Source organism: Salminus brasiliensis, chromosome 18, assembly GCF_030463535.1.
Source record: "Salminus brasiliensis chromosome 18, fSalBra1.hap2, whole genome shotgun sequence".
NCBI lineage: Eukaryota > Metazoa > Chordata > Actinopteri > Characiformes > Bryconidae > Salminus > Salminus brasiliensis.
This window is the reverse complement of record NC_132895.1, coordinates 19,824,491-19,847,011: the sequence shown is the minus strand read 5'-3', so window position 1 is coordinate 19,847,011 and position 22,521 is coordinate 19,824,491. Positions and strand designations below refer to the sequence as shown.

The window sequence follows — 22,521 nt, the reverse complement described above, 5'->3', positions numbered from 1 at the left end:
TGTAAGTGCTATTAATGTAAAATCTAGACACATCTAGGAGTGGCAACAATAGAAGCTCAGCCTCATAGCAGCAGACCATGCAAACTCACAGAGCAAGAACCGAGTGCCAAAGTGTGCAGAACATGAAAATCACCTATTCCATGTAGCCTCACTCACCACAAACTGGAACTGAGTTCCAAACTGCAATGCAACATCAGCACAAGAACTGGAACTCTTCTCTAATGTGACGAACGCTACCTACCGGACTGCACAGTGCCATCAGTAGAGATTGGTGGAGGACAGATGATGGTCTGAGGAGGTTTGCTTCCAACTTTGTGGTGGAATTTTGGGGAAGACCCTTCCTGTTCCAGCCTGACTGTGTAAAAAGTGAGCTTTACAAAGACATGGGTTAATGAGTGTGGTGGGGTAAAGATCCGGTAGTCTGCACAGGGTCATGACCTTAACCTCAACTGAACACCTTTGTGTGTTTGAGTGGAGCCTTGTTTACAACAACTTCCTGTTAATTACTGTATGAAACACTCCTCAATACCCCAGTACTCCACCCCATCTCCTCAATGCCTCCTTACTCCACCCCATCTCCTTAATGCTGAATTACTCCACCCTCATCTTCTTAGTGCTGCATTACTTCACCCTCATCTCTTTAATACCTAATTACTCCATCACCATCTCCTCAACGCCCCCTTACTCCACCCCATCTCCGTAATGCTGAATTACTCCATCCTCATCTTCTTAGTGCCCCATTACTCCACCCTCATCTCCTAAGCGCCCCATTACTTCACCCCATGTCCTCAACATCCATTATTCCACCTCAACACCCCTTTACTCCACCCCTCTCTCCTCAATGCCCCATTACTCCACCCCTCACATCTGCTCAACATCCATTATTCCACCCAATCTCCTCAACGCCCCATTACTATACGCCATCCCCTCAACACCAATTCCTCCACCCCATCTCCTCAACGCCCCATTACTCCACCCCTATCTCCATCAGATATGCATCCTGCATCACTGTGGGCAAATACATGTTGTGCTAGTAATGTTAGGGGCAGTGAGCCAACTCCAGCGCCCGGGGAGCAGAGAGGGTAAAGGGCCTTGCTCAAGGGCCCAACAGTGGCAGCTTGCCGAGCCCGGGAATCAAACTCACAACCCTGTTATCGATATCCCGGCGCTCTAACCGCTGAGCCACCACTGCCCCGTGTAGAATTAGTGACATTCCTTCTGAGTGGGATTCTCAGGTTTATAATTTTTATAGTTTCTAAGGATTATAATTTTACTAACAAGAAAGTAAATGTTGCAGTGGGCAGCACCATCACACCCCTCACATGGAGGTTTGATGCCTGCTCTGGCCAAACACCACTGCTTTACCAAGAAGAACGAGTAGAGAACATGTGTAGCATAATTAGACAATTATTCTCTCTGAATAAGACATTTTAATTTCATGCATGGCTGAGAATGAAAGGTCATTGTTCCTTGAGTCTTGACTAGTGCTTCTTATAGTAAATCAGGTAAGCTGCTGGTGGAACTGAACAAGGCCATACAGTGGAGTGCACTGAGAAGTCAGTAACCAAACGTAAATGTCTAATTTGACTACCTTTGCTGTATTGTATTCTAGTGCTGTATACAAACTTTACAGGCAAAAACCCACTTACAACTGGGATAAACAGTGCACAGTACAGTAGACACAGAAACCCTGCCAAAATCATTGCCAAAGCATATTTTTTCCTCCACAGCTCAACCAAACGTACCCTGATCTACTGTAAAACCACGCAACATGGCAACACTGACTTAGGTCAGTGGGATCTGATGGTATTCTTCAAAAATAGCTAGAAAGCAGCGAAGCTTGACTTCATTTGCGATTTTATTAAAATAATGAATGAAAGAACGCATGTGCCCACAGCATCCTTACACTTCATCTTCAAGAGAATGGCTTTAAACAGTGTGGACATCACGTCATATGATCAGCATGTTGACTGTGCTACAGGTGGGACATTGCTGCTCATGCCGCATGCACTGGCTTTCACGTAAGCTTGAAGCGGACTCGTAAAACACTGCAGTTTAACCAAAGGCAATTCAATAAATATAAAAAATAAAAATTCTGATTCACATGTACAACTTTAGTGAAGAGCTTCGTATTTGCACAGGTACTGGATGGAATGAAAAAAAGAAGCTTTTAATAGATGAAACGCGTATGTGAGTATGAGGGACGGGGTTATATGGTGTTACAAAACTGGAAGACTTGTGAGAGAAGAAAGTGCTCTTCAAAGAGCTCTGTATGTGAAATCTGAGAGGGTTTTTGGCAAATCAAGCTCAAGTTGCAGGAACCTAGTCAACAGTTCCTCAGGGAGGAGGAGTGTGGGTGGCTTATAATGAAGCTCCACTGTTTCAAAACAGCATCAAAACAACCTTAATATATAGAAAAATGAAAGGTCTGTGGATCATATCAGAAAAAGGGTCTCAATGAATAGGTGTTCATATCCTGTTCTTATGAAGATCAAAAAGAGGTGCAGTTTGAAAAGTTGTTCACCCCAGTTTCAGCCCTACCAACAGTAGATCATCATATTGTATAAAATATAAGCAATATCGTTGTTGCCGGGACAAAACCTGGTGTCTCTTTTTTTGCTTCTATTTTAATGACCCAATAAATAGAACCAATAGAAATGGTCCAAAAACACCTAGACGAAAACCTTATAGCATGAACCTGCACTTCGCTCTGACGGCGATGAACTACGTTACGGGTGCTGTGAGCCTGGTGTGTTTATTATGTTGAAATGCTACTATAAAGCAGAGAGGCTACCAACTCCTCCCACTCAGTGGTTGGAAAGATTTTTAAGATAAAACCCAGTTTCAAAGGGTTAGATGTTCCTGTCAGCTTTAAAACAACCAAGTGGGCCGAAAAAAAACCTGATAGTCTGTTAATATTTGTCAGTTTGCTTAACGATTGTGCCAAAAATTCTCCCTAAAGGAAAGTGTTTAAATTTTTAATCTAGATGTATTGTTTTAATTACGCGAACAATATCCCTGTAAGAGAAACAGTATGTCTCCTTTTAAATTGATAAACTATCCCTTCTCAAATCCCCATCTCAGAGATAAAAGTGAGATTCCTATTTCGTAAGATTCCCTGCTCTACTTTTACAATCAACATATCTTCATTTGCAATTTATTTCAAGGTTGTGAGTGTAGGGACAGTAAAAAAAAACAAAAAAAAAAACAAACAAACTAAAAAAAAGCAACGTGAAGCTTTCATACAGAAACAACAGCTAACAAGCAGATAAATGTTCAAACACTTTTGGACACGTCTCTATGTTCTGGAGGTGGATTTATCAAAGATGATAGAATACATCTGAGAGCCTGAAGTGCTTCTATGAGACAGGAAGAAAAGCAAAAATTGATCAGTCTCCAGGTTTTCTTTTCAGTCTTCTAAGAAGAAAGTCTTGCCTCCTTTTCTCAGCAAGGAGCTCCTGAATCCTTTTATTGTGTGTTTTCTCTCGGAAGGGCACACGCTTTTTAGGTATAAAGTGGTTCTGCGAGACTTCATTAACATCCACAACTCTGTAGGACACATCAATTGAGTTATTCTCCTTCCTGTCCTCTGATTTGTGAAGGCTTACGATAGCCGGAGGACTGGTCATAATAACCCTAGTTTGCACTGGTGTTGTATGTGCTGCCGTTGGAACCGTTGGAGTTGTGACCGCTGGAGTTGTAAGCACTGGCGTTGTGAACGACTTTTCAGTGGCATAGTTGGGAGCAGTTGTGGATTGAGCGCTAGTCGACAAAAGGTCCTCGAACCACGATGTGGACTCTGAGAGCTCCTCGGGTATGACCACTGTCCATGGCTCCAGGGCACTGTCCTCCTCATCAAACGTCATGCTCGGGCCATCCGTTTCCTCCAGGACGGCACTGATGGTGATGGGAAATGTAGTTCCTCTCCTCAGAGTGAGGGGGTCCAGAGTGGTGGTGTATCTCCAAGGCGTGGAGGTGCTGGTAGGTGTTCCTTGCCTGGTGACTGGCGCCTGAGGAAGCATGTAGTGCTGCGTGACGTCCCCAACTGCAGTGCCTGGAGCCACAGTAGTAAAGGACCAGGGCTTTGAGGTCAGGTTGAGGCTTGATGTGTGGTTGCCCTCACTGCAGGACTTGCAGCACATCTGCCTGTAGCCAGAGTTGGAGCAGTACTTGTTCAGCACCTCCATACGACAGAAGACTGACTTGTCTCCTTTACAGCGTGACCCTAGAACACAATAAGACATAAAGAACCAGGCTTAGGGCTTCGCTTTCCACATGCAGATCAAGCCTGGGCAGAATATAAAGCCTTTTAAATGGCTTGAGCATTGTAATTTAGTTCTCTCAGGCTTAATCCATGTTACCAGTTCTTAAATGATACGATTATTAAAAAGGAAGAAAGAGAAAAATGAGGGAAAGCGAAGAGGAAAAAAGGTGAAAGGAAGATGATGAAAAGAAAGAGTACAGTATCTTCACATTCTCATCTTTACAGTAGACACTCTTCACTGCTGAGGGCCTTTTAAATCAGTACCGGAGTCTAAATATTCAAATGTAGCTTTTAGCTTTTATTCCTTAATCCTCGTAGACACAGCTGACAAGAAGCCATTTATATAACACTCGCTCCGCGTCAGATATATACCATTAACTATACGACACATCATCTTTTTTCTTTATAGTACAATATAAACTGTTTTAAACGTTGTCATTCACAGTTTAGTAAACACTTTGGTTAAACACATCTTCTTACGACCGTCCTATCCATTGAAAGCGCAACATTTCTAACATTTCTGATAAATGTAAACAACAAAAACATTGTAAAAAAGGAATGGCACCTCCCAAGCTACATCGGAACAACCATACCATGTAATCGGAGCTACTCAAGCGACAAGTGCTACAGAACTGGGTCAGTATGTTTCAAGTATCTCAGAAAAAAAGAGAGCTGATCTAGCGTCAGTTTCTCCCTGACTAGATAACCATAGTAAACGTATCGTACTTCAATGCAACAGTGACTCAAGCAGTAGTAAAAAGTAGCCTAGCAAGGAGTACAAAAATACTACTGGAGAGCTTAATTCCTTATAGACCTGCAGTGGAACTACATTTAAAGGTGATTACGTCATATTTAAATGAAGTTTATTTGGCTCTATTCTTCTGTTTTTGGGAATCTTTTGCACTAATATTTTTGCCAAAGCTAGAAAAGATCAAACTGAACAAAAAGAAATGAGCCACATAATGTGAATGGCTAACCTAGACCTGCATAAAAAGTTGATTAACTTTCCTTCAACGTGTTCTGAAATAGAAGTAATATTAATATTTGACATTTATCAGGCTGTAAAGGAAAGAAGCTGACCTTAGATCAGCCCTATTACTCTGAGAGGTTTTGTACAAGCATCATGATTTTTTTTTGTCTATCACATTTAACTGAATGTAGAGTACAGTAACACAGACATTAGAAAGACCTTTAATTAATTTTTAACATGGGGGTGGGGGGGTGGGGTTAAGACCTTTGGGGAAAAAAAACAACAACAAAAAAAAGGTTAACCCTGAATCGACCAATTCAGACCACAACAGTCACATGAGGCCTACAAAGCACTGTAGTTTGCTGTGTGGCTAACACTGTGCTATCTGTGAGGTGCTACAGCATAGTAACAGCGTTACTACTTACAGTGTGTAGTAAAACAGTCATAAAGCTACATAGGTGATGCTCTTGTACTGTATTGCCAGGTGTGATTCAAAGGTGTGTGTGTGTTTGTTTGGGATGAGGGATTTGCGGCCTGAGCCTCTTGACATTCTTGACTTTTCTTGCCCTGGGATTTGATAGCAGCCATAAAAAAACAACAACAAAGTAACAAAGAAAGAGTTGGACCTCCAGACATGATTAAAAGAACGTTAAGTTGAAATGTATCATTGTAACTCTAAAACCCTGAATAAGCTTAATCTCAGTCTTCTTGAATAACATCACTTTCTAGGCTGTGAAATTTGCCCTGCCATGTCACAAAATATATAGACATTATATACAATATAACATTTTTTTGTTAACGGCATTAGACTAAAATGATAACAGTCATTAACATTGTTGAATATATTTAACATCTGATATATATATATTTATCTATATATTTATATAAAAGATAGATATGCCATCCTTTAGTTACAGAACCTGGCAACAATCATGATCGAGCAATAAAAGAGAGCTTGATGAAACTTAAAAGACTTGACGACATGCAGCCTGTGATTCCTGTAGCTGTAAACATCCATAGTGGTCCTGGTTATAATCCCTTTCTTCTAGCTGCCTTTTTTCTTTAATCCTTGGAGCCACCCTGAAGACAATGTGCCATTCACGTGTCTCAGAAATCCAGGATAAGGCAAAGATTCTTCATATTAATTAAAAAAAAAAAAGAAGAAAAAAAAAATCCAGATATTTTTTTTTGTTAAAGAAACCATGTAGAAGCATGAGGTATTTTGATCATCTTGTAGACAAATGTCCAAAATGGAGACCAGACTATATGAAGAAAAGCAGCAGAAAGCAGTGGTGAGTGTAACACACACTGTTTTCTCCGGGAGGGACTGTAAAATGGACTTCTCAAAAGAGTGCTCAGATGCTGTTGCCTGAGTTCCTCTTGACATTTTCCATCGTTCAAGTAAATATGTACAAAAATACAGAATATAACAGTCAACAATGGCCACACCTTCTTAGCCATACTTTTATTTACTGTGGAATATACTGTATAGTGTTTATACTCGTATACTGTATGCTTATATTATAATACAAATACTCAGCAGGAATGTCCCCCTCCTCTTCAACACAAGGGGTCAACACCTTCAAATCAATACTTAGAGCTCTTATAACATAAGCCTTCCCTGTACATCACCTTACAATGGCACCCTACACTCGGCTCCAGTGAACTGCCTTCATCTCTTTACAACATCGCTTCTATCTTCATCACTGCTCATTACCCCCATGGTCCTGAGCCTTAACAATGAGCTCCACCACCCCTTAGCCCTGATACTGAGCCAGCACAGGCTGCAAGAGACGGAGAGGCAGATAAAAACAGCCCCCCCTAGACTCCCCTCAGGAGGTGCGAGAGAGGGGAGAGAGAGAAGCAGAAAGGACTCCAGAGAGCCAAAGGGCAGCAGTCAGGGCAGAGTGTAGCACAGCCACAGGGCTAGAGAAAGGGCCAGAGGCCAGGAGAGAGCAGCCAGAGTGGGCAAGCAGAGCACGGCTGGCTGATGACTGGACAGAGGGCGAGTACTTGAGGAGATCTTGGGAGCCGGGAACTCTGGGTCTGCTCTGGAAAGCCACTGTATCAGGAAGTTCCCTTTATCACCTGGAGGAAGAGTAATTAGACAGAGGAATTAGCATATGCAGGGGAGAGGGATGCGTAGAAGGCTATGTATTATAAATAATTAGTTATAATCCTGTAAAAAATCACGTTTGATTTACATTATGTTACATTCAGACTTAAGTCTGTACTTCATGTCAAGAAATTACTAAAATTGTAAAAAAAAAAAAAAAAAACCTAAGGATATTTTATCCTTCTGCAAACATTAGACTGTACACAATAACACTTGTTTAAAGATCTTAATAACCATGAGTGGAGAGGTAATTCAACAAATCTGATCCCTTTTAAATGTATTAGTTCAGCTAAAAATAACCCTTTATATACGGCTGAAGTTATGCGAAATAAGCCTCCAGTTTTCCTCAACAATTACAAGTGGAGAGCAGTTTTATATTTGAAGAAATTGCCCACCTACCAGCTAACCTACCTACTTAACTTACCCACTTATCAACCGTAATGACCCACATACCTATCTACCTACCTACCTAACCCACCTTCCAAACGTAAAGACCCATCTACATATTGTCGCTGTCCAACGAAAGACTCTGAATAGAGGTCAATGTGAAATAATCATTTATTCCAGGTAATTTAGAAATTTTCTATTGGTCTATTCATCCAGGCAAAAAAAAAAGCAGGCAAAAATGGAGATGCATGTTTTTTTCATCGGACTCACTGTTTTTTACCTAACTCACTCACCTACCAGCCTTAATGACAAACCTACCTACCCAACTTACCCACCTACCAACCTTACTGATCCACCTATCTTTCTACCTAATGTCCTTAACTTACCCACATACCAACCTTACTGATCCACCCACCTATCTACCTACTGTCCTTAACGTACCCACCTACCAACCTTACTGATCCACCTATCTTTCTACCTACTGTCCTTAACGTACCCACCTACCAACCTTACTGATCCACCTATCTTTCTACCTACTGTCCTTAACGTACCCACCTACCAACCTTACTGATCCACCCACCTATCTACCTACTGTCCTTAACTTACCCACATACCAACCTTACTGATCCACCTATCTTTCTACCTACTGTCCTTAACTTACCCACATACCAACCTTACTGATCCACCTATCTTTCTACCTATAGTCCTTAACTTACCCACATACCAACCTTACTGATCCACCTATCTTTCTACCTACTGTCCTTAACTTACCCACATACCAACCTTACTGATCCACCTATCTTTCTACCTATAGTCCTTAACTTACCCACATACCAACCTTAATGACATCACCTACCTATCTACCAACCTACCCACATAGCAACCTTAATGACCCACCTACATCTCTACCTACCTACCAACTACCTATCTACATACTACCTACCAGCCATAATGACCCACCTAGCTACAGTATCCACCTATCTACCTGTCTCCTCTAGACAGCCTGTGTTGTATTATGAGCATTGTAAAGTATGTACTAGGTGGCACTGTTTGGTTGGCACTCACCAGAACATGATATCAGCTGACATTTTCTGATGATCTCCGGCTTAGTTTCCAGACAGACACCAATGGCGTTATCAGGGGTACTACACATGACCTGCCGCTCCTGAGTTCCATTTCCACAGGTGACAGAGCACTGTATCCACACACACACACACACACACACACACACACACACACACACATTCAATTAACAATGCAGCACAGAACAGACATGCACCGGCACATGTAAACATACATGCAGACTATAACTTTTACTTTCACTTAAACATCTCACTGCACCTAACAGTGCTTAACTATACATTGTTACCTAAAGGTTGTGTGTTAAAAGTACAAGGTAAGTGGTAAAGCTAAATTTAGCATATGTGGCTGGAAATCATTACTATATACTGCCTTGAACTTGTGGGTCCTGTCTTCTGTTTAACTGCCATGTACTTGTCCTTGTGTTCCCCATCTGTGCCCCTCTGCCTACCTCAGTGTCTCCAGATGTTCACTGTTTAAAGCCTTGCCCCACTTATTACCTTCATCACACGTTCTTCTTTTAGACTGTCCATTGATGGACTGCTTGTGTTTGTTTTCTTGTTTACTTTGTAAATAAAGCATTTTGCATCCTCATTCCTCACATATGTGACACCACCAGTGCAAAATAATAAATATATTAAAATTTTACATCACATATTTTAACTTTAAAATACCATGACAACATACAGCCAATGGTGGTCAGTACATAGCAAAAGTAAAACCGGTGAGCCATGGGCACCTAAAGCTCACAGATCCTCATGGAGGTCCCACCTCACAACATAACAGAACTTAAAGGATCTACTGCTTAGGTTTTGGTGCCAGATACCACAGGACACCTACAGAGGTCTTGTGGAGTCCCTGCCTCGAATGGTCAGATCTGTTGTGGCGGCACAAGAGGGCCCTACTTAAAATTAGGCAGATTTGGTGTTAATGTTATGGCTGATCTGAGGCAGTATTGCTGTTTTCAGTCTGCTTCGGAAGAAGTGAAGAGATTCAGCCACTTACTTTCCAGGAATTCTACACTAAAATCATTTATTTACACTGTTACATCGTGAACAGCTAGGTTAGCCAATGAGGATGATGTCAACAATGCCTTCTATATCTGTATGTAACACACACAGACCTGTGACCAGGGTCCACTCCGCCACTGGGCAGGGCAGAGATGCCGGTTGCAGGTGCGGCGGCCCTCAGGCCGGTCATCGTTGCAGTATTTGGAGTTGATGGTTTTCTGCGTGCCGTCAGCTTGAGGCCTCACACAGCGCACAGGCCGAGTTTGAGTGCCCGTCTTGCCGCACGACTTACTGCACTCCTCCCAGTCTCCTGTCACCCAACTGCAAAATACACATGCACACTTTACCGCTGCATCTCTGATGACACCCTTTAGGCCGAGCAGCGGCTTGCTTTTTCAGTAAACTCTAGGTTTCCGAACTACCACTGCGCACAGCAGAGTGCTTACACTGGCTCGGAGCACTGTTTCTGGTTGCAGGCTCGGCTGATGGCGCGGGGTTTGGTGATGTTGAAACACAGCGTGCGGTGCACCATCTTACCGTCTGACTTCCTGCGGCAACCGAAGCGCGTGTACTGCTTCCCTGAAATGCAGGAAAAATACATGCCGCCACACAAGCTGTGGTCAACCACCACTGGTCTGAATCACTCTGGGCACACACTCAGGGCAATGATTTGAGTGTAAGCGTACCTCCACCGCACGGCTTAGAGCAGTGGGACCATTTCTTCAGAGCCCACTCGAAGTAAACTTTGTCGTCCTGAGGCAAGCTGTTCTCCATGGATGAAGGCAGGTCCTTTGGCAGGATGTACTGGTAGGACAGCGTGACTTTGGATGCATTGTAAGATTGAACCTGCAGACGTGAAATGTGCAACAGCAAGTTAACACCCTACTCCAGGATGACATCTGCAGCAGAGTTAAAACAAGGGCTGGATGCAGGCATATTAAGTGCATCTTTAAGAAAATAGAGAGGTTACCTGTTACTGTAAAAGAGGAACCTCTTAAGGTGCTTTGAGGAACTTAAAAAAAAACTTCTTTCCTTAAGGTTCCTCAAAGCATCCATGGGGACCTCCAAAAGATCCTCAGGAATCTTTTGAGGACAGTGTACCCTCTTAAAAACAAATGTGCTACAAAGTGTTATTCGAGAAATGCCCTAGAAGAACACTTTTTGGTAGGTATGTCTCAATCTGATCCAGAGGTGATCTATCTATATATATTTTTTATTATTATAATTATTATATTTGCTTTTAAAGCCCGATCCACTTCCTATCCTTGGTTTTGTAGTAGCATAGCGCCCTCTGGCATTCTCTATGCGGCATTAACAGAAATGATTTTCAGCAGCCGCCTGATGTCTTAAGAAATTCAAAAACTACCCTAAAAATACTCTAAAAGAATGTTTAACCACTTTTCCTTATAATAAGTTTGTCTATTTTCTGACATTTGTGCTGATTAATGCACACACACTAAAATAGCAAATCCAAAGCTCACTCGGGGGATTGTGGGAAAGTTGGGCAAAAACACTTGATCTGGACATCCATCATTTTTTGGTTCTATAAATAACAATGTTTGTAAGAGATGTAAGTGTAAAGAACATTCTAAATTGGTAAAGAACACTTACAAACACGTCTGAAACACAAATGGGTTCCTCACACACATACCTCACAAACCAAAAGTAGTTCTGAATGGAAGCAAAAATGGTTCTTCTATGGCATTGCTAAAAAAACAACCCAGTTTTAATATCATGAAAATACACTTCTATAAATCCACCTATAGCTCCCAGTTATATCTCTGACCTCCTCTAGACTCCTTCCTCCTCAGGAGACCTAAGGATAAGGATCCCAATCCCAAACAATATTTTTAAGTTACAGTTAAAATATATTTATTCTCACAGGGATCTGAGCCCTTCTAAAGATCACACATTCATGTATCTGTTCTGTCTTGGTTGTTTTGTTGTGCGGTCAGTTACTCCTGGGTCTCTTATTGTTTTTTTATTTGTATACAATGTTTATGCTGTTGTTTTTAGTTTTTTTACATGTTTGAATTGATTGAATTGACTGCTTTAGTTAATTTTATTGTGCAGCACTTTGGCCAACACTTGCCTTTTAAATGTGCTACAAAAAATAAAAGTAATGACCTTCACATGTTAAGCCTACAGCAGTTAAGCCCTACCCTTCTTCTGGTTTTACTGGGATAACTCTCAAAACAAGCTAAACAAATAATTTCAAACATCTATTACCGATAATATATTTAATAATATCTATAGAATTTTATTCTATACTCAATTTTTGTTAACTTTCACAGGTGATATTGCTCGCTCAACCAATCACGGCTGCCTCTGGAGTTGTCTTGACTAAGTTACAGGCAAGTAGACAGGTTGATTGGGTCCCAGCAATGAGAACTGCTTAATACACTTAAAAGGAGAAAAAGCAACACTATGGACTATAGCAACGATAGTATTGCTATTCTCCCTAAAAGACAGTGAGGAATCACAAAGAATCTGAAGCTGTTATTTTAAGGAAAACATGCTACATAGTGCCGCTGTAACGGACACCCAAGCTGTGAACGATGAGTCTGTTCATGAGTTCTAACATGAAACTTCCTTTCCTGTCTGATTTTCTCGATTTTGCCTGATATGGAGGTCATTCTTTTCATCATGTCTTGAAATCTCATAATAAATGCATCTGCATTTATCTACAGCACTGTCTCACTTAAAGTGGTAGAGCTGGATCCACTTGGTTTCTTGCACTGTAGAAAACTCTCCACCTAGGGCACAGGAAGCTAGTTCCACCAGGATATCAGATGGCGGGTAAATACTAAGCTAAACTGTTTAGTGAATACACAAAAATAGGAATTCTTAACTCTAGAATGTAATATATTAAAGCAATAGCCACTATAGGAATGGGTTTTCTATACTATACTTTATTTTAGAAGCAGGCAATTGACAGCAAACTCTGGAAAGATGTGTCTTATATGAATTGCATTGTTCATTTGCTATTAGATCATCATCATATCTGTTAAAGTGTTCAGAGGTTTTCTTTTTGAAACTTTCCGATAGCCACAGATGATTTGTTATTAAGTCTAGGGACTGATTATTCACTAAGGTTTGGCTTCTGAAACCCTTTTTTCCAGCACTAAATCCCCATCCTGTCATTATTCCAAGCATTTCTGAGCAACGCTGATTCACAAGCAGAAGCAGCACCTACAGTCAAACAGTCTGACAGCCAAAAAGCCCCATCAGTAATGATCTAGGTAAGAAAACAAGAATGTCTCCATGTGGACTGCTGCAAGCTTATTCTCCTTACCATGATCAGTACTCCGTATCTCAGCGGGCCTGTGGTCTGGACTGTCTCCATGTCATCGTCGTTGCTGTACTCCCACAGAACTCCCTTCTCAATCACTGCTCTGGACTCAGGAAACTCGCCCTCGTCATTCAAGAACAGGTGGTCCGTGGCCTGGTTCTTCACCGCTGATGAGAGACGTGACAACTTTAGGATGACCGCAACTCTCTGCACAGCATAACTCACACTCACAAAAACATCCAGGGAGGAGAAACAAAGATCAGTCTTGAATAAGCTGTTGTTGGAGTAATAGAGATAAATCAACGCGTTGGGAAAGCGCCGCTTCCCAGAGGTTTAGATGTTTCAGGGGCACTGAGGCGGTGAGCCGGAACCTCTAAAGTTCTCACTGCCAAGATGAGCCCAGATTGCTCCATTAATAACAAGCAGTCGGAGGCCAAACACTCAGACACTTGAGTTACGAGCAGTGGATTTTCTGTAATGATTTATACAGGCATTCATTCAGATGAAGGTCCTTACCCAGAATGTGTGGGGTTCCTTTAAACTCTCGGATCATAACGTGCCTCGCTCCTCTGGGGATCTCAAGGATCTTCAGGAAACCTGAGAGTTTAGTTAAGACAATGATGAGGAAGCTGCTTATGATGAAAAAAACCAAAAATGGGCACTTTGTGGCACCAAAACACTGTCCAATCGTCATTGGAGATAATATAATACAATATGTCCAAATATACAGAACCTACTGGCAGCGTGCCTCATGCCAGGGGTGGGCTAGAGGCGTATAAAGCCCCCCAGCACTAAGCTATAGAGCAGTGGAACTGCGTTCTCTGGAATGATGGAACTTTCCATCCAGAACTTTTGGGATGAGTTGGGGTGGTGAACCTACTGCCACCATGTCTGATGCCAGGTGTATAAAGGGATATCAAGCCCCCAGCATCGAGTTGTGGAGCAGTAGAACTGTGCTCTGTAGTATAATGCTGCTCCATCCAGTATTTTTGGGATAAGCTGGGGAGTCTGGGATGATGTGAAGTGGTGATCATACACTAAAGCCTGACCTCACTATTGCTGTTGTCGCTGAATGCAATCAAATCAATCACAGCAATGCACCAAGTGTTGCGTGGATGCCCAATGCAGGTCCTAGAAAACTGCTCCTCCATGGCTCCAGTCTGACCTAAAACACCTGATCCAGGAAATTAAGGCCTACTGGATACTTAGCCGGGTGTGCTGGATCTGAACGCAGCAGTGTTGTAGATCTTCTGGACATCCCGGACTAAGAGCAAAGACCTGCTCTGACATGTATTCATGCAATCATGTAGATCTCTCAGAAAGTAAGACTAGAACAGAGGAAAATGCTTGCCTGGTTTCTTGGTGCTACGGGTGAAGTTTCCTTTGACGTTCTTGCAGGTAGTGTTGTCTCCGCCACATACACCACACATGTCCTCCTCCAGCTCTGAGGCGATCACGTTATCACAGCCCACTTTCTACACAAACATCAATGGCAAAGAGGTCAAATGTGCGGAAAGACATATAATGAACTTTTGAATAATGAAATAAAGAAATAATTAAATATTGTATTATGATTTTAATTTACTGGAAAATGATTCTATTTCTTGTTTTGTGGAAAGAAAAAAAAGTACTTCACATGTTTATCATTTTTTGACTGGTTTAAACCTGCCACCAGAGGAGTTATGGGGTGTATATAGTCACACTGCACTACAAACTAGTTTATCTGATACACTATGTTTTTCCGTAGAGAACATTTTATTGTCATTGTCATAAAAGTATGCCATAATACCCTTTTGTGAGCATATTGTGGATTATTTCTGCACTTATCTGTAGGCAACTGCCTACTTTAGTTATACGGTAAAGGTGGCCCTAATTCTACGTAATGCACACCAAGGTACATATTGTAATGCACTTGATTAGTGTAATTTATCTTGCCTAGTTCAACAAAGGCATTGTTTTAATAAAGCCACTTTAGCAGCATAAAGAGCAGAGCAGTCTAGGAGCCGAGCTGGAGCACATGTGCTAGCAGGCCATTTGTGCAAATAAACGTGAAGTTTGGCAAAGCTGGGTGGAAAATGGTTCATCGTTGGAAATGCGATGGAGGAAAGAGAAACCGGGGGGAAACCAGGGAACAAAGCCCAGGATCGTCAGCTGAGCTTCATCCGATTACACTTGACATTATTCATTTGATTGGATAAAGGAAAGGTTCAGTGAAAATATCTGATTTGCACAATTTTCCCCAAAACCCAAAAGCAGTTGGTCAGCCAAGACAATTTTTGGCATTACGCTTTTTGAGTTTTGCACTGGGGCTACGCGGCTAATACGCTAACAAATATGAATAACAAATAAAATCTTATAATCTCCTGTGAGTATCATGCAAACGGCACGTCTAAACCATCTCAAACTAGCCTTAAACAGTGTCGTATTTTTGTTAGTATTATAAAAGTTATGCTTATGTGTTTTCTGACATTTGTTTTACTGAATGTTTCTTTTGACAAGTTCATTTCAGTGTCAACCTATTAGTTTGGAGGGCATGGGAATATAAACAAATCCACAAAGATTACTGTGTATTATCATTTTATGAGTAAGCAGTTTGCGCTTTTCCAACTTGTGGGTGAGAATTTTCCATGAATAGCAACTTGTCCTGTGCAGATATAAGGAAAATCCATTTCTGTACCATATCTGTTCCATGTCTATGACATTTCTCACCTCACACTCTCCACGAACACACACACTATGAGGATCCTTATAGGAGCAGCGTGTGCCGTCATGCACCATCCTCTTCATGGACACCACATCACCCGTCTCTTTAGACTGGCAGTAGAGCTGACATCTTTCCTCATCTACCAGCACCCATGCAAACACACAGAGGAGAGAGAGCCTTTAAGCATGGTGGAGTCGGTATGGTGCAATTTAACCCTTAGAAGCTGCATTTATCACCAGTGATAATAAAGGCATGGTTTTGTGAAATGTCATGTTTTATGCCATTGTTTGGAAATTATTTGAAATTATCGACCCAATCAAATACATATTTACAAAATGCATTACATTTCCCTTTGATTTAACAGCATCAAAAGTAACACGTCTGCTCCTGTGAAATGAAGAAACAACTCTTTACACTTTGTGCAAGAGGACACAACCGCGTAACTGCGGTAAAGAGTTGGCAATGAGCCAGCTGTCACTGAATTTACCTACAAACAATTTCATGGACCTACTATAGCATCACATATGTCCCACGTTTGTACTGAAAATAACAGCTTCACAATTACTGTGACGCGCCACTGACTGTAATAGGGAGAATTTTATCGTTGCTGTTCTGGGCTTGGCAAACTGTTGACTGCACTGTGTAACTTTGGGTAAGCAGGCAGAACAACGCTTGAGAGAACTGGGCAACGCTGCGTAACCCCAACATAACACTACCGCATCAGTTCTTTCACTTTTAGGAGTGTTTCTGTATCTCTAAGCATGCCAGAAATGCATGTGTAAAGCATGTCCTTTAGGGGTGGCTGAAAGTGCAAATTTATCTTCCCGACTATAGGGGGAGCCCAGGAGCAGGAAATGCCAGTTCTCGCATTATGCTGCATTAAATGGTCCTACTGGTTTCTGCACCGACATGCAAAGCAGAAAAGACTCTGATTGGCTCCATTCTGCCCTACCTTTATCCTCACTAAGCCACGCCTCTGCAAGCTTGCATTTTTCAGAGAGGAGGGTGGATATACTTATTAAGCAATATAAATATGTTCCATTCCATGATCATAAACATCCACATTTGTGCTCTGTATGTTCTCGAATATACCATAAAATGTTACCCCACTGAACAATCATCTAGAAACATGATTTTATCCCAATAATCAAGAAAACTGACCTCTGACCCCATTACCAGCAGCGTTCGTACAGTGAGTACAGGCCCACACAGCGGGAGTGAAAGGGTGTAAGCCATCCGCTGGCTGATTTAATTCTATCTAATGTAAGAACAATCTGGTTCTGGTGGAAAATTGGAGATGTCATTGCTGCCTAATTGCATTTCCATGTGTCTCTGCTCCAAAACACTGCAGCCTAGCGTTCAACTAATGACTATGTTCTGAAGGCTGGAGCCTAACATTTCTCCAACATTCTTCAGAGGAGCCACGCAATTCAGCTCAAGTCTAATCGCCCTGCCTCAAACTGGGTTAACACTGACTCCACTAAATCAAACAATTACCGAAGCAATTATGCCGTTAGCCCGAGGCGCAAGAAAGAAGCCAAGCACACACAGTCTCCATTCAAGCCTTTTCTAGTGCTAGAACAGCACTTTTCTTTTTTTTCTTTTTTCCAGCCAGACAGTTCCCTTGCTTCTTTCCGTTTCTGGAATTCAGCTTCCATTGCCCGCATTATGTAACAAAGCAGTTCTGACGGCTCAACGTAAAACTCACTGCAGGCCCCAGAGTGAATACAGACGGGAGCTGTAGCGCCAGGGCAGGAAAAATTCGAACAGAAAAGAGACAACTAATGTTAGAAATAGCAGCTGTTGTCTATGTCCCATAAACCAGATCCCCTAAACTGATTCCGCGACTGCTTCAAGCGCTGGAAAAGGACTTGGAGCTGAAATGCTCCTTGCGGCACAGTCCACTTGCAATCAATAAATAAAAACGATTGATCAATAAATAAAAACTCACAGAGGTCAGAGATCAGGAATGTCTCAATTCAGCTTGTACTATAAGAAGCATGAGGAGAGGCTGTAAATGTGTCAGCTGGAGGCAAACAGCTAGCGGATGACAGCTCAGATGTATAGAAAGAGGTTAAGCATAGAGTTTATCTTAATGTAGTATTACCAGGCCCAGCTTTACACTCCACTAACGCAGCTTTCATTTAAAATACAATAAATCACAGAGTATTAAAACAAAGTATGTAGTTTATTAGTTTTTTTTTAATGACTCACGCTCAGGGTGTTCATAAGGCAGCCATTGGTGCTTGACCCCCTGGTGCTCAAAGTGTGGGTCCCACATCTTGCACTGCTCCTCTCTGAAGTCTGCCAGGGCCTTGGCACACTCTTCAGTGTTACACAGCTGGAACTCGTAGTTGTTTCCGTAGCAGGTGCGCCCACCGTTGGCTGGGCTGAAGGAGCAAGGGGAGAACTTTATACAGGGTAACGGAGAGGTGAAATCCAGACGTCCAGAACAGACGTCTCTGAAAGTTTTCAGCGGAATGTAATATACCGTTATTCTAGTGCTTCTCCAGCATATCTTAATGAAGTAATGAATTACATCTACTCTTATTAGAGTACTTAAATTAAATTAATTAAATTAAATTAATTAATGAATTAGTATTAAATTATATCACTTTATTTCAGTTAAATTCATGTACTTCTACTTCACTGCTAAATTTTTTTTAATAACTCAGCTTGAGTTATTTAATCAGATAAAAAAGCACAGTAGAACATGCAAGTCTGAAAGCCAATCAAATTGAAGCAGCATTCAACTCCTGAAAATCAGTTTTAGTTGCAGTTGGGCCCCGGGTGTTTTCACAGACATCAGGTTTAATGGAGATGGAGAGAGTGAGAAGAGATACCCTTGCAACGAAAGGAACATTGCCCGATTCTTCACCCTCAACAGTACAGCCTTATTATGAGCTGTCAAATACAGGCAGCTCTGTGAAAATGCAGGGACTGTGTAAAAATGGCTCAGTCCCAAACAGTTGTTAAACCCTACATTTCAATCACACCTTTATCGTTTAATTTTTAAATGCACTGCAGTGATGCAAAAAGATAAAGTTACAAAACAAAGGTGGCACTGTCCAAATACTTATGACCTGACTGTATGCATCTCAAAAGTCACAATCTCTCAGTGAACAGTGACCAACCTCGTACACGAGGAAGCTAATATGTTGTAGCCTGTCATCTTCAAATAATATCATTAATTATTTAATAGTGTACTCATTATTCTGACACTTAATCAGGCACTACTGGGAAATCTTACATCCACATAAAATGGATTTATCCTTGTATAATATGCGTATAATCTAATATAATATGTTGCTCTTCTGTGATGCCAGCTTTGTGCTATAGCAAAGTCCTTAAAGGCAAGTCTGTTCACTCAGCAGCTATCACTGCAACACCATAGGCAGCTTTTTCCAGTCAAGTCCAGACCTCTAGCTCTATAAATGAGGGGAGACCAAAATACCGGAAACTGAAGGTCAGATTACCAATGTTTCAAAAACATGTTAAATCACTGATGAAAAACACATTAAAGGTTTGCAGTGTTGCAGTGACTTTTGGCTTGTTCTGGCTACTGCGCTAAGATCTTCGGGGGAAAAGATGGGGGCACATTTCCTAATTTCGTAGAGTAACTAGCAATCAGCTGATTGACTTTTTGGATTTGGTTGAAAGGTGGGACTTTATCCAGAGAGCAGACGCCATGTTGTCATGCGTTATAAGACCTCCCATTCATACTTAAACCAGTGCCTGGTCTCCTCATTTCTCACATCTCTGGCTATTGCTTGCACCTCTGGCAGAGCAGAGCTTCTTCTGCACTGTGTGATGGCAGAAGTGGACTTCAGCCATAAGCAGCAGTATTCCTATTCCTATTCCATCTGTTTTGGATGAAACAGATCCGAATCTTCTAAAAAAGCATAAGGTGCAGGTTCTCCACTGCCCTCTGGTGGAGTTCTCTGGTGGACCTCTCATTGCTCTTAAGTATTCGGATGTATAGATTCGTGTCTGTGCAACGTCATCACCAGAGGGCAGAAAGCAACAGAAAGCAGCCCTGTTCACGCTACAGGGCGACAACGACACGACAAAGATCCCTTTGCCAAAAAATAAACAGCAACAACTCTTTTTCAATGATGAACTCCCTTTCTTCACTACTGCTTTATCCAACTTTGCAACGCTGCAGTATTGTAGTACACAGTGAGAAGTGCAACAGTGAGTAAGTACTGTTAGCTGCTCTGTGCGAAGGACAGTGATTAAGAGTAGACTAACACTCACATGGGGTTGTCACACTGGCGGGTGCGGAAGCGGACACCTCCTCCGCAGGTGCGCGAGCAGGAGCCAAACTTAGTCCACTGGCCCCAGTGGCCGTCCTGCCTAAGAATGTCCGGTGTCAGCTTGATACAGTGACCCTTAAAACAATGCTGCAGGAGAAAAGGGGGGGGGGGTGGTGGAAGAGAGTGAGTGTTTACTTAGTGTAATCTTTTGCTTTATATTTAGTCAGAATGGAAGTGTCAGTGGCTACATTCACTGCCTATCATTGGACATTTTCCCAAATGTTTTGTAACATAAACTGCTTATTAAAACTGTGGGTTTATTTAACAATACTCAGCTTCGTGTTTCTGAAAGTGACTTCCTTAGTTCCCTACCTTTCAAGTCTTCAATTACCTGTCGTATTAATAACTATAAATTATGTCAAGGGATTTAGGGATCAGTAATGCAGGGAGGATTTTGGAGAAAAATCCATGCAAAACTACTACAAACTGCTTGTTGGGCCACAGGCCCAATATCTCCAACCAACCTGTGCACGATTATCTCTCAAACACATATGAATGTAATGCCTGACCCTGCTGTCATGTCTGCCTTTGTTTTGTGTTGTGCTTGGGAGCACATGGCTCTGTTTATGTCTTGTATGTCCTGGCCACGCCTGCCCAATAGTGTTTGCGCCAGTGTCTCCTTTGTAACCACGCCCCCTTGTTACTCCTAGGTGTTCCTCTGTATTAGTACCCCTTTGTTTCAGTCGTGCCTTGTCTGGTCTTGTGCATGTGCATGTCCATGTGGGTGTGTTCTCATGTTGGTTTCATGGTTTGTTGACTTGGCTTGTTTGTGTGATTCTGGAACAGTTTATTTGGTAAGCTTAGTGCTTGTTTTGTTTTTTGTTTTTGTTTATTAATAAATATCCGGTGAGTATGTTCGCCTCTGTCTTTGACAAACCGTGACAATGAAGGAGAGACAAAAGCAACAGGGGTTTTGCAAAAGCTTTCTTGAGAAGAATCTTCTATAAAATTCTTAACTGTAATTATATAAACATAATTATTTTCTTACATTTTCCTGTTGTCTGTTTTATGTAATCATTTGTTATAATATTGTAATTTATAGCTTATCATAAACACGGCCAGACTTATTTTAATAATTTATTATTCCGTTTATTATTCACTTTTGTGAATTTGTCCACGCTGAGATGATTGTAAGTTTAAGACAACATTAAAGAGCATATATATATATATATATATATATATATATATATATATATATATATATATATATATATATATATTTTTTTTTTTTTTTTTTTTTTTCCTTTCTTTTTTCTTAGAATTCTTCTTAACAGTAACGTTTAGACAAATGTATATGTGTGGTGGTTAGGTGGGATGGGTCGTGATGGCTGTGGACTGTCCTTTTGTATAGTTTATTTTAAAAATAACTCAATATAATAAATTTGATTACCAAAAAGAAAACTTACTAAAAAAAAAAAATTTTAAGAAAACATTAAACTAGCCATAGACAAGGTGTTTAGGCTCTGGCAAAGGTTTTGTTTAAAATACAAGTAATTTACACTTGAAACTGGCACAAAAACTCACCAGGCACATCAGGCCCCTAGTTTTCAACCTAATATTTGAAACCTTTTGGAAGATCTTTTGGCCAAGCCATGTGTTTTCTCGTGTTTTAAACAGCTGAAAGATTTAAGCAGTGAGATCACGCAAGCGGATAAAGCTGATAGATGTGAGCTATCACAATATTCCCAAAGTATTCCTGACAAATGACAATATATAAGCAACATTTAATTTCACATTGGTTACTGTAAACCAACAAAGTAAACAGGCTAAGGTTAACTGAAACCTTTTGAGGGGCCGTGTGAATAGCACAGGTCTTACAGCAAGCACAGAGCTGAAGGTATGGATTATTGCTATGCTTCTTACCTTTCCTGTAGCGCACTTAGTGCCGTCGATAGGAGGGCCTTTCTTGGTCTTGCAGAAGAAAGGGTTCTCCGGGTGGCTGCACCACAGCTGCTTGCAGGGGTCGTAGGTGCTGTACTAAAAGAAACAGTCATGCTCGCATTCACACATGCAGCTCACAGAGGCCAAGGTCACAATATCACACAGTAAAGAATAAAACGAAAGAAATTTCCATGCAAACTGAAGGCAAGGCAAGTCTACACCCACGTTTCACACTCAGTCACAGGGGGAGTGGAGGATTACCTTCAGCTGGCTGAAAAACCGACTGGTTTAAATACACTAAGATGGTAAAACGTACATACTGCTACCGAAGAATCTCACACTCTCTTTTTTCTGAATTCTGTGCTTGTGTCAGTAGTGGGTTAAAGAGTGTTGGGTAGAAGGAAATAATGCTGTATGCTAACATCAACGTATGTCTGTTTTAGTGGACACGTATAAAGCACAATTACTTCACATGGATGACACAAAAAGAGTCAAAGGAAT

At 41.4% G+C, this 22,521-nt stretch overlaps 1 protein-coding gene across 3 annotated transcripts in view; it reads right to left on the bottom strand.

Moving 5' to 3' along the window:
* Window positions 1–1,840: 1,840 nt before the first annotated feature.
* The window catches only part of adamts2a (ADAM metallopeptidase with thrombospondin type 1 motif, 2a), a 76,103-nt gene continuing 55,422 nt past the window's right edge, over window positions 1,841–22,521 (bottom strand). For all 3 annotated transcript variants that reach the window (XM_072661483.1, XM_072661484.1, XM_072661485.1), the window contains 13 exons: window positions 22,003–22,116; window positions 20,081–20,226; window positions 18,038–18,213; window positions 15,829–15,962; window positions 14,471–14,594; window positions 13,636–13,716; window positions 13,123–13,286; window positions 10,514–10,673; window positions 10,274–10,406; window positions 9,941–10,148; window positions 8,803–8,932; window positions 7,248–7,322; window positions 1,841–4,225 (listed from right to left, as the gene is read on the bottom strand). In XM_072661483.1, coding sequence (XP_072517584.1) covers window positions 3,390–4,225; window positions 7,248–7,322; window positions 8,803–8,932; window positions 9,941–10,148; window positions 10,274–10,406; window positions 10,514–10,673; window positions 13,123–13,286; window positions 13,636–13,716; window positions 14,471–14,594; window positions 15,829–15,962; window positions 18,038–18,213; window positions 20,081–20,226; window positions 22,003–22,116 — 2,481 coding nt within the window. In that variant the 3' untranslated portion in view covers window positions 1,841–3,389. The remainder of the gene's footprint in view (window positions 4,226–7,247; window positions 7,323–8,802; window positions 8,933–9,940; window positions 10,149–10,273; window positions 10,407–10,513; window positions 10,674–13,122; window positions 13,287–13,635; window positions 13,717–14,470; window positions 14,595–15,828; window positions 15,963–18,037; window positions 18,214–20,080; window positions 20,227–22,002; window positions 22,117–22,521) is intronic.